Genomic DNA, 13,053 nt, shown 5'->3' with positions numbered 1-13,053 from the left:
TGTAAATATCCTATTCATTGCTTTATTTGGCCCTAAACCTATCAAACTGAAAGTTCTATTCATGGAATGTTCAAAAGATGCAAATAATGTCTGAATTAACCATAAAACCAATATCCTTTTTGCTGCTATTGGGCCTTCCCTGAACATTCAATATATGAATCTTTCTATCGTAGCTTCACTGTTGAAAGCATAATTTTCAGGCTACTAAATTTAAGTCACCATGCTATCCTACTGAAGGGATATTGAATTGTGCTTGCACACACTTTCTTTCAACTTTTCTTAATCCTTTGAATGCCAAATGTGCTAGAAACCCTTTTGCACAGAGGCACTTGTGGACTGAAATTTTGCATTTTGTCACAATCTTTCCTGATTTACAATTGTAATGGGGTTTTATACAGTTTAAGTTTGCCTTGGACATCCGGGGCATTTGTGCTTTAATGTGTGACAATGCTTTTATGTCATGGTCTATTATGCTCTAATTATGGTAGTTGCTTGAATTTTTGGCCATGTTCTGTTGTTAGCTTTTCATAATATTTTTCCCACATGTTTATTTCCTTTACAATATTTGTTTAGACACATGCTTTCCATTGGTACTTCTCCTCAGCGCTCCCTCGTTCATTGCTTGCTGCATATCCTCTTTCACTGGTGGGTGTTGGGTAATAAAAATCTGTCGCCTGTTATGATATTGAGCTGGCTGCTTAATAATTTGCTAACTTGGCATAATGGCTCATTTATGCTTCCATTGACCTGATTAATACGATGTATATGTGTATATATATATATATTTTGACAAGTACACTTTTTGGGTATTCTTTTTGAAACATTACTTTTGATTCCTGTCTATCATCTATGAAGTTGAACCTAAAATTTCATTGTTTTGAGCTTCTTTTGGTTTAATGTTTTTTCTTGGTATCATTTACTTTTCAATTAACTATATTAATTGTAGAATATTTCATGTCTATACTTCATATTTCTTGAAAATTTCATTTCAGTTTTATTTACTCACTAAATGCTTATCCCTTCACGCTAACCCATTTCCTCACATACATACCCCTGCACTAGCCTATTCCCTCTTTCTCTCTCACTTCATCAATCGTGGATCATTAGACCGGGGTTCATCATATTCTTAGTTGCATTACTTTTGGAAGATCTCATTTAATGTGTTGTAAGACTATTTAGTTTTTGGCAGTCATGTTGCAAGGAAATTGGAGATATGGACTTTCTTATGCAATAAACATAGCATTTGTCGTAGTAAAATGCATCATTGGTATGATAAATTGAACTAAGAGAAGGGATAAGTTTGTGCAGCTAGGAGAATAGTATATAGAATGAAATGGGGAATAGAAAGACTTTTCCAAGCCCATTTTCGTTTTTATTAGTGCCATGCCATGATATGTGCACTTGATTTTTTGATTTACAGTTTAAAGATTATTTCACATTAGAGTATTGCTTTTTCGAGGGCAAGGATGTTATTTAGGATGATGTTTATGAACAATCACTTTTCATCAGTTGTGTTGTTTCTTGTTATGTTTTCATTGTGAGATTATTATTGTGATGGTCATCATTAAGCGTCACTAGCGTTCATTTTCTAAAGAAACATCTCCGTTATATGGAATATGGAAATGTCAATGAACAGTGAATATATATAATTTGAGTGATGGATGTCAAGATTCAACAATTTGCTTTTAAGTAATTGCCAACCTGCTTCTAGTACTTGAGGCAATTTCATTCCTCTTCCTCTTCTAAAATAACCAAGAACCAAAAAGAGTATAAAAAGAATGGTAAAAAATGAAATCCCATCACTTTTCCTAATTTGGTTGGTTGTTTTCTTTTCAGCTCAGTCTTTTTCTGGACGGAAGGGTTCGATCTTTTATTTTCCCAGTTCTTTCCTTTATTCTAATTTACTCCAAGCTTCCTCACAAGGTAGGATGCATGCCATTTGAACTCATAGCTTGAATTGTGCATGTTTTATATTATAAGCATGTTTGCATCATCATTTTGATTGATGCTGCAGGAGCTTCGTTTCATAGTAAGTTCAGTTCCAATATTTAACCTGTCTGCTTCAATTGCAGCTAACAGAATGTAAGATCCCGTTGCAACAATTGTCTTTGTTTTTTTTGTTTTTTGTTTTAAATATAGTTCTAAGTTGCAACCATTGCTTGCTTATTAAAACTATATAAAATTTTGATTTCATGATGTGATAAAATGAACAATATTCAATCATGTCATTAAAAAAATAAAAAATTGATACCTTAACCTTTTACTTTTTTCTCTCAGCTGTTTCCTAAGTCTCTCAAATCATCAAGTCTTCGTGGACCTTTACTACCAATTTCATTGAAATGATTTGCTATGTAACCATTGTCTGACTAGGATTTATTTCAAAGGTTCTCTTTGATTTGAACTGAATGGAAAAATGTGAACTTTTTAATGAACCAATCAAATCAATCCAAGTTTTGAAGGACAACAATGAAATCTATGTATTCTTAAGCAATCAAAGTTTTGAACTGTATTGTACACGAGTACGCAAGTTGGTCTATTGTGAAACAAGCATGTAAAAATATTTCGCTTGAACATTTATAATTTGCGTAATTGCATTACATGGCATTGCTTTAAAGTGACAATTCATTGGGCTGATATGTATTAATATTTTCCATTCTGGATGTCATGATTTTGCATTGGTCTAACTTGTAGTATATAACCAGTGATTTTTCTTGCTACCTATCTTCCACATGCTTTTCTATCTACTTTGGGGGAGGGAAGGGTATTGGAGTTTAAGTGCATTTACATTTATAATGGAGACTTAAAATGGAAGAGACTTCTTTCATTGAATAATTAATTTGTCTGATCTCTGGGTCATGTGCTTTTTCATGTTAGGAATTACCAACTTGAATCACGTGTTATGATATGTTTCAGTTACAACAATAAAAAGAAGCCTTTTTGGAACCTGCTTTTCTTCATTTTGTTGGGACTATTGTCAGTCAGGTTGGTCTACTAGTCATTTGTTTTGTTTGTGATGGTTGTATTCTTCAATTGTGTACTTATTTTTATATCTTGTAGTGTAGGATGCTCCATTACAACTTTCATGGCATCATACTGGAATTATCCTAGTGGGCATGCCTTAAAAGAATTGCATCGAACTGGTGAGCCCATGAATCTTAAAATGTTAGTGAACTTGCTGCCCAGTGGTAAGCTAGAATTTAATTGGTGAAAATTATTGTTGTGTCCTTATGCCCGTTTGGTAGCAAGGAATTGAGAGGAAGGAAAAGGAAGTGGAAGTGGAACCCATAAATTAGTATGTTTGGTGTGCATGAATTGGGTTCTCTAGGGAAGTGAGTTCCATTAAATCTGGTGGAATTGGGTTCCTTAGATAGACCCATGGAACTGAGTTCCTACCTCATTTCCTCTCTTATTTTGTCATCTTTACCCTCAAACTCTCTCCTGCCATGTTCCAACTTTCAATGAATGACCCACTCCTCCCTCTTCTCCGGAACAACGACAATGCCCACCTCTGCTACTAGTCCGACACCCATCGCACTTACACCTCTGTCACCGGGCTTGATCTCTCCGATTCCAATATTGCCAATCTATTCCCCAATCCCATTCTCCACAACTTCATGCACATATATCGCATCTGTGCAAATATAATATTACATGAAATGATATTAAATAAAATTAGTGTAGGCGTGAATCTTGGTTGAAGAAGGATGCAGCGGTGGAGGAGTGCATCTGTGCTATTTTCCTATTGATGCTATTGTAGAAGATCTCATATATTTGTAAATCTAGTTATTGCTCTGAAGGTATATATATGGGTGTGTAGGATTTCAGGGTGAAGGGCCCAGAATGGTGAGGGTTCAACAAATGAGAAGGAAATTGAAAGCTTTAGTGCCACCCTTCTAGTGCATAAAGCGAACATTATCAATGGTGGAACCTTTGGTGTCCATGGCGATGCTTGTTGTGGGAGACGGAGTGGCTACGTTGAGGATGAGCAGCGGTGACGGTGATGCTTGCTTTGCTTCAATAGGTTTTTTATTTTTTTGGGTATTTTGGTCATTTTAAAATATAAATATATTTATTGAATAAAATTTATATCTCACTTCCATTTGCATACCAAACATACTTTTTATCTCACTTCCAATTTCACTTTCACTTCCACTTCCACTTTCACTTTCACTTCCATCAAAAGCTCTTCCTTGCTACCAAACGAGATATTAGTGCAGTATGATGATTGAATCTGTTCAAGAATTGAGAAAGAAGGATTTCTCTAGGAATTCTTAGAATCAGAATAAGTCTAAGAAATTTCCCAAGGCCGAACGAGAATCTCCTGATTCTACTAAACACTGCACTTGTATTTGCTAACAGAGTTTCAATACTGATGGATCCCGTGGCTAATGAGTCATTATGTAATGGGCCGAGTCCAAGCCATGTGGAATGCGTAAGTACTGTGAGAGGGAGAGCGAGATGGAGAGAAGGACTATACGCCGTATATATTTGGGGAGTGACTTTTTTTTTTCCTTTGGTGTTTTTTTTGGGGGGGGGCGCTAGAAAGTGAGTATTGTGAGGGAGGTGAAACACCCCAACAGCAGCCCCCTTCATTTCTCTTCTACTAAAAATTTCTTGGGTCTTCATTGGCACCTTTGCAGCTGTTGTGAAGAGCTCTAATGCTAGTTTGCTTAATGTGAAGAGCCCAAACACCTGGTTGGGCGTAGAGGAAGTTCAACTTTCTTCATCATTTTTCTTTATGCTTGAGTGTCATCTGTTAACAAGCCTTGTTAGAGTATGAGCTTAGTTTTTTTTCCCCCCATTTTTTTGTTAGGGGTTGTACTAAGAGTATCCCTTAGCCTGTTGGATAGAGAGGCGTAGCGGAAGATTAAAATTCTAAAGTTCCTATCCTGATATGGACTGAATGAACTCGTTTACATCAAAGTGGATAGAAGAGTTACCTTTTAATTCTTTGAAGTTAGTGCACATTCTTTTCAAGAGTTTGGATCTTAAAAGCTGATAATGTAGATCTGCTCCCTCTACTGGTATCCACATGAATAGTTCTCTAACTCGAATAGCGTGCCAGCACTCTCAACGCCTTTCTTCTTTAAACATTAATTTTCCTTTCTATAGGGTGTTTCGTGGCTCTCAAAGAGTTTTTGCTGTCGGAACTTTTCTAACTCACATCCTACATAAAGGACGTCCCTATCTATATATAGTATATAGATAAGGGTTTTCGTCTTCCACTTAAAAGCCTATGAAAATTTAATTAAATTTGTCTCATAAATTTAATCCATAATATTATATCTAATTCGAATTTATCTTATAAATTCAAATTATAAAACTGACATGATATTCTCTTATATCATGTTAGTTATTAAATTTAATCTATCATATAAAATTAAATTTAAAACTAACATGATATAATATAATATATAATATAATATATATATCATATATACATATTATATTATATATATATATATATTATCTATATTTAATTTTATATATCATATATCATATATATATTTACATATATGAATATATATATATTTTGAATATATATATATATATATAATTCATTCACCCTATATTACATTTATTGAATCTAGACATATTGTAGATTCAATGAACTTGGACATTATAGCTCGAGTTGGGCTGTTCTTGTGTGCGATCCTGTAGGCCCGTATGAAATTGGCAGTAGGCTAATTACGCTATTAGCCCATAAGTTACAAGTGGCCTTTAGCAAGACATTGCAACTATCCAATTCACATGGGATTGATGATTCAATGTAACCTATCGTGCAACCATATCATATTTCTTTTATCACGCGATATTTTGGTTAAGTACAAGACATAGAATTGTCATTCTCCTTTATCTGATCATTACTTTCTCGATCTCTAAGTAGACTGACAGTAGCAATGAAAAAAATCTCCATTGTAGTACGGCCATACATTTTCTCAGTCTTACTCATCGAGGGGCCTAGTAATATCTCTCACTTAATGCGGGGGATAAATTCCATTTTGACCACTCATATTCCTCTGTATGAATATCACTAAACTCAATCATAGCCTTTATGATCACCCGATCAAAGGTGACTTTTGATTAGGTTAAAGTTCAGTGGTCATCATGTAGGAATCCATGATGATCTCAAGTCAAAGGGTTTAGTGATATAGTTACATATGAGATGGGCTTATGACATGTATCATGCAGCTTTATTATAGTAGGTCAGTCCAGCACCTTGTACTCTTTCAAGTGCCTATGACTTTAATTTATACCTCTATAATTAATCGAAGCCATACTAGTCTTATTTCATCTATGATCCCTCAAAGATGACTGACCAGGGGTATTTAGGACAATCACTATAATTTGTTCAGGGATACAATTATCATATTGAACATGCAATTGTTATGATAATAAAAGAGTAATTCATTAAATAACAATGTGCATAGTACAATGATTGGCCCTAGGGCACAATTTCCAACACAGGCTACGGTCAAAGATTAATCCCCTTCGAGGCTGAGTGATCCCATAAGTGAGCTTGCCTCTCCCAACAAAGTCTTTCGTGCGCATAGCTAGGTTTGAAACTCCTGACTACATGTTTAAGAGACCTAGCTATCTGCCAACTGTGCCGGACCTTGTTGGTTAACTTAATCAACATTTGTGTATCATAGCTACATGACGACATGTCATGGTATTAAACTATTAAGACAACACATCACCTTATACGATTACTAATATAAAAATAGAGCCTAATTTCTGACTTTAAGCCGCTGCGTTCCTGTTGTACGTTAGCAAAGGGCTTCGTGATTAAGAACTCTATCAAATGATTCTGGGATGATTTTGCAAGGGTTGAGGGCCTCTCTATAGGCCAAAGGCTAAGGGTAATTTACAATTATATCTGTTTATAGGATTGGGATTTTATCGCTTTCAAAATACTTATTACGGTGATTCTATCTTTAAATCTTAATGGCCTACTATAACCCTAATTCCTATAATTAAGCTGATTACAATAATTTATAGTAAATAATGAATATTTCATATCTCTAACATATAGTATCATTGTATTTTTTCATTCGGTGGCTGTGGGGGTCAAACTCTTGAGCACACATTTATATTCTGTTAAAGTGTATTGTCCTTGTTAAGGCTCTAGTGCCTATTGTTGATGTTTCTAGTGTGTGGATGCGTCATATACAGTGAGGAGTAACTAATCTCTCTGTAATTATCCGCGGTCAAGCAATATCTGTCGAAAGCATTTTCTAAATTCTCCACCTTATCTTTCTTATCTTTGTCTTACTTGTTTACTTTATCAGCTACCATGAGATATAAAATTATTGGCATTTAACACATTGCCTCATTGTTTGATTCAAATATTTTAAAAGACTGAACAATGATTGAGCTATCTGTCTCATGAAAAATGGGAAAAGTATGTGAGAAGTGATATTTGCTGTGGAATGAGTCATAACTGATGAGTTTATTACCCCGAGTGTGATAAAGACAATGGGTGCCGCTATATAGGGATGAACCAATTCAAAGGAGTAATTATTCCTAAATGCCTGGCCATGCAACAATATTTATTTTATTAAGTAGGGTTGGCTACATGGATTATGTGACACCATTGTGTTCTATCAATAACCAAGTTTTTGGATATATTGTTAACCAAAATTCTCATTTAATAATTTTATTAAGAGTTCTCTTTGGTTTTCTGCTACCTCTACCTGTCTTCACAAGATTTAAGACTATTTTGTTCTCCTTTTTTTTTACCGTCACCTCTAATGATCTTCTTTGTACAAGTCCAAAGTTTGGAACATCCTCATCTCTACTACCTCAACTCAAATGATTTTTTTACCATTTTTCCTTAAGAGATACTGTGCAAACTCTTTCTCTTATTTGTTCATTATGAATCTTATCTTTTGCTGTATGCCCACACACCCATCACAGCATCCTAATCTCTATTACCCCAACTTTATATTCTTGTCCTTTTGAAGCCCATTGACTACCAAATAGCATAGTTTATATTAAAGTCTAGCATAAACTACTGGCCAAAAAGTCTTTTAAAATGTGAAGTTAACTGAATAAAAAGGGCAAGGAATATACAATGAGTCTGATATTGACCAGGAGAAGAATCATAGTTCTACACTATATCCTTTAATGTACCTTTTTATATTATGCCTTCTATGAACAATTCTTGTAGCATTGAAGGTACGATACTCAACTGTTTTTTAGTAGGATGAAGTTTGTTCAACTAATAGTTATGCTCTAGAACATGACTCTATATTTCAATGGCAATATCTATACCAAATGAATTCTGACGCTGATGTTTCAATGCTTGATTGGGTACATCATGGGGATGAGTGACTGGCTAGCATCCTGTTCTTTTATGTCTTTAGAAACGCTGGATGCCTAATAATGTACAATCGAGTACTGTCACATTTCGTTTCTATGATGTCTCTAGGTATTGCACTATCTTAAATCTGTTTACAGAGTCTGTGATTGTTGCTCTTAGCAGGTGTTCTTAACGATGCGAATGAACAGTGGGTTCACATTGACACCTTTTCAGCCATGAATGGTATATCCCGCTTTTGTGAAAGTGATTCCCCGTGGAGGTATATTAAGCTTTTTTCACAATCCCACACTGTTTATTCCATGTTCTACCCAGCCACCCTATCTCCCTATCTCTTAGCTTAAACACTTGAAAGTAATTGTTTCAAATTAAATTAAGATGTGGATTTTTTATAGATTATTTATTCTATAACAAACTCTTATTATTAATATTATTAACACATTTTTACACATAAAATCCACTTGTGTTGATTTGATTGGATAAAAATATATTAAGTATACAAAGTTAAGTACATAAGTCTTTTTTTATCCAAAATACGGAAATGTTTGGTCCTTCTGCCGCTGTCATCATGTAAATTCTCGGATGATGTTGAGATTTTAAATTTAAAATAAAAAAAAAGGTTGCAATGGCAAAGATCTCAGTAATAGGTTTTTTTCACAACAAAATTCTAAGGCGTTATTTTAATGATTGGTGTGTGACATTGAACTTTCAGGATAACGTGTGTTCCTATGTTTCTCTTATGCAGATATTCTAAAGAAGAACACATAAGCTTGCACGAATTCCCCCTGAGAAATTTTACTTTTCTCATAAAGTGAGTTCTTTTAACTTGTCTTTCTCCTCTTTTTCCACAAATAAACTTTTCAACTGTTAAATGATGGGAGAATTACTTTGAGATTCCCCACAACACAGTTAAATATCACAAGGTCAATTAACAACTTCCTTGTGGTATTTAATTCTGTTGTGGGTGGATTTGCGTGTAATTCTCTCATGTAAGTAATCGCTCATATACTAGGCGTAATAATGGGGAAGAGATAATTATCAGTGAGGTATGTAAAGAATTATTTCAGAAATGATATGGTGGAGACAAATTCATGTGTCAATGCTATAATAAGTATTTACAAGAAATTGTTTGGTATATCTGATATTTTTTAAATCTATTTAACAGTGAATGCCCAGTGGTTGATGGGTTCAAGTGTTTATTCAGCGAAGATGGGTTCATTAGAGCCCGTTTTAGATTTGAATTTCCACCGATTGCACTGGTCAGTTGTGGCAATGAACTCAAAAATTGAATGCTTAATGGCTTTGAAATGTAGTTCTATATGATTTTGATCCACTGCAGGTTAAGGAGCCCAAAGTGTATGTCCATGGAAATCAGGAAAACCAAATGATTGTTCAAAAAGATTGGCCAGGGTGCTGATGATCCTTCTTGATAGCTGAGTTTCTGAGCAGTTGATTAGAATTATTGATGGAGTTTATTTGGAGTAAATTTTCTCCTTTCGTATAAATAGTTGATATCATAGCATTTCAAATTGACTTATCATTATTGTCTTTCCATATTTTTATTAATACATATTTAATACTTATTCAGTTATCAAATTCTTGATGCATTCATATTGTAGCAAGTATTGACTGAGGTTTTAAAACTCAGATTGGACCAAACCACCTCTTGGTCCGGTCCAGTCCAACGCTGGAAGGCGGCCCTGAGAGACTTGGTCAACAATCTTGAAGACCAGTTAGAGCAAACTGGTTCATCGCAAATGAACCGGACAATTAAAAGAAAAATAAAAAAAATGAGAAAATCTTAAAAAAATTATTTATTTATTTTTGTTTAAACTCAATTTTTTCAATTTAACTTAAATATGTCTTTAAAATGTGCTTCAAGCATAGGGATGGGAATTCAGGTTAAAAATAGCCTATTTACTACATATGTTTGGGCTTTTAATTAGCTCTATTTAGTTAAGTAGGTTAGGTTTATTATTATTTTTGTAAAGGCTTAACTTATGGACCCAACAAGCTAGCTGCACGCATGTGCGCACACACTCACTGTAATATATCACAAACACATAAGTTTTATTATTTGATTTTTAATCAGTCCATTTTTAAATTTTTAATTATATTTTCAATCATAGTGGATTTATATATTAATTTTAATATTATTTTATTGTTGTATTATAGTTGATAAGTCTTTTCAATTATTATATATTGTAATTGATAAATCAGATTACATATTGTATATTATAATAATCTTAGAGTATATTTGAGACATTTAAAATTAAAATGCAAGCTTATTTAAAAAGTTAAATTTTAAGTAAGTTTTTAAATAGGGTTTTAGAGGCTTTAGATATGCTCAGTTTTGAGCTGTAAAAAGTGCTTTATACAAGATTTTTGACTTATTATATAGGCTCAACTCTATTTAATTAAAATCTAATTTGACCTAATTTACTTTCACCTTAAGTGCATTAACAATGCATGCCCTGGTCTTGAATGGAATAGTTTGACAAATAGTCCATATACCAATTGGATCAATCACTGTCTGTCTTGCTTCTTTTGTGGGAGAAAAATTGGTGTGAAGGTTGATGCTTCGTTGCGTAGTACTTGAGAAATTAATCAATCATACAAAACACAGTAGTGTTGTCATAATACTCTGATGACAGATACCAGGTTTTTATGTCGACCCTTCAAACTAGTCTTTAAACACAAAACACACATAGAAAGTTGTTATGTTAAATGACTAAGTTTTGAATTATTTGGTAGTTGACTTCAGTTTATTTTAATTTCCTTAATTCAAAATCTTGGGACCGTCCATGCTCCAAATTCTTGAAAGAACAACAAATAGTATTATAAAAAAAAGGAAAGAACAACAAATAGTTGATTCTATATTTCATTTATCGAATAACTTATAAGAATTATGCGCTTAAGCAAAAATACTTTGTAGTTAAGATATTTATAGAAGCATTCATGGAAAATATTATTTTCAATCTAACTATTGCTTTCCATGACAACTGCAATTACTATTTTTTTGTTTTTTTGAATGGATGGGATAAGATATATTTATTACTTAAATAGTCAAACAAGCATTATAAGGGGCAATATTGGTTATCCAAAAATACCAATTTGCACCTAGCTATACAACAAAATGATCAATGAAGAAAGAAGCCAAGATAACATAAAGCTTCCTAAGAACATGGTGAAAAATATAGGGTAAGCATTCCTTGGTAATAACAATTTACTTCCAACTTAATAATTTGCGTTTACTTTCCTGTGCATCGCACATACATGGAGCATATACTTGTATTATACTCAATAAAAACTAAAAGAGTTTTACAAATAACTATTACAAAACAACATTAACAAGCCCTACCATGATAATTAATGAAAACTAATGCATAAAGCTTCCCATGGTAGAACGGTTTGAGCGTTGTTTATAGTAACTTCACCATGATGATAGAATAGACAAGCAATGCTTAAAATGTCTGCTATGGTTGAAAAAATGAATTTACTTAGTAATTGGAAAAAAAAATACTCTCATTGTAGAAAAGAATCTATTATGGTAAAAATATTTTTACTTAATAATTTGGAAAACCAAAGAAAAATGCTATAATGGTATAAAAGATGTAAACCAAGTAATTAAAGATCCATTGTAGTAGAGAAGCTTAAACTAATAAAAGAAATAACTACTACAGCAGAAAAGTTTCAAAATACAATCATTAAAGGGCTCACTTTATGACATTATGTTTTGACGTTACGCCACGGTGAACAACACCATCCATGATAAAGCTCCTCTGATTAAAATATGGTTTTTCCCACGTTTGTACCACCGCAACTTGGTTCTACTTGCTATTTATATGGGATTTTCGGATAAACATTATCACATTTGTGTCTAGCTTCCTTCCTATTACACTTGTCAGTTCTTTACATCCTTCTTTCCATAACTTATCATTGTTTGACTCCCATAAGAGGGTTGTGAAACTTAACAATTTATTTTTACCCTCCTTCTCATCTATACTTATAATAACGTTGCAATGATCCTCCCTTCAGTACACTTATCAAATTTTTATTTCCCTGTATGCTCACTCGTCTATTGTAAAAGAACTTATCTATTTGTGTATCATCCTCAAACTCAAAGGAACACTTATTTCAAATTTTCTCAAAAATATCACCCTTATTTACATTGATATCTTTCTCCTTAAAATATCATTCTATTCCAATTAATATTTTTCACATTCTAAAATATATTATTGTTCTTGCACAACACACTTATTTCAATTCATAATATACCCTCGCTAGTATAATTCACCATGTTAGTGACCTATTGAGATCCTCAAAGACAACTTCCTTGCTTCCACTACTACAGAAATTAGACAAAATGATGCCTAATAAATGACGGTTAGAACACCATTTGAAGTGAAATTTGTTGAACTTTGATTTTGATGATCACAAAATAAGAGAAGATTTTGTTCAGCAAGGAAAATTAAATAGGATTAATGACATAAGGGTAACTGTGTTAATTTGCTTGAAATCTGACTAGAGGTTCCTTATTCCCATATAAATCTCTTATACCAAAATAACCAAGAATCTCCAAGTGTTTCAAAGGTTAATTTTCATTGAGATTCCTTTCAAATTTAAGTATTTGACTTATCTTGAATTTTTCTTGGACCAAATTCATTGTTTAAGAAGTATTTCAGGTATTCTAAACTCTTGTTACCTAAGCAAAATCAAAATTTGAAAGC

At 33.2% G+C, this 13,053-nt stretch overlaps 1 protein-coding gene across 4 annotated transcripts in view; it reads left to right on the top strand.

Moving 5' to 3' along the window:
* Window positions 1-9,941, top strand: part of LOC129291074 (dol-P-Man:Man(7)GlcNAc(2)-PP-Dol alpha-1,6-mannosyltransferase) — a 37,533-nt gene extending 27,592 nt beyond the window's left edge. For 2 of the 4 annotated variants that reach the window (XM_054928197.1, XM_054928196.1), the window contains 9 exons: window positions 574-645; window positions 1,837-1,923; window positions 2,015-2,082; window positions 2,914-2,982; window positions 3,058-3,140; window positions 8,489-8,585; window positions 9,069-9,134; window positions 9,489-9,582; window positions 9,663-9,941. In XM_054928197.1, coding sequence (XP_054784172.1) covers window positions 574-645; window positions 1,837-1,923; window positions 2,015-2,082; window positions 2,914-2,982; window positions 3,058-3,140; window positions 8,489-8,585; window positions 9,069-9,134; window positions 9,489-9,582; window positions 9,663-9,740 — 714 coding nt within the window. In that variant the 3' untranslated portion in view covers window positions 9,741-9,941. Of the gene's footprint in view, window positions 1-573; window positions 646-1,836; window positions 1,924-2,014; window positions 2,083-2,913; window positions 2,983-3,057; window positions 3,141-3,817; window positions 4,022-8,488; window positions 8,586-9,068; window positions 9,135-9,488; window positions 9,583-9,662 lie in introns of those variants that run through there. The other 2 variants (XR_008588632.1, XR_008588633.1) reach the window with 2 other exon arrangements.
* Window positions 9,942-13,053: the final 3,112 nt, after the last annotated feature.

This window comes from Prosopis cineraria, unplaced genomic scaffold, assembly GCF_029017545.1.
Source record: "Prosopis cineraria cultivar Desert tree isolate PC_DT_omini unplaced genomic scaffold, ASM2901754v1 PC13, whole genome shotgun sequence".
Taxonomy (NCBI): Eukaryota; Viridiplantae; Streptophyta; class Magnoliopsida; order Fabales; family Fabaceae; genus Prosopis; species Prosopis cineraria.
This window is presented reverse-complemented; position numbering and strand designations above follow the sequence as displayed.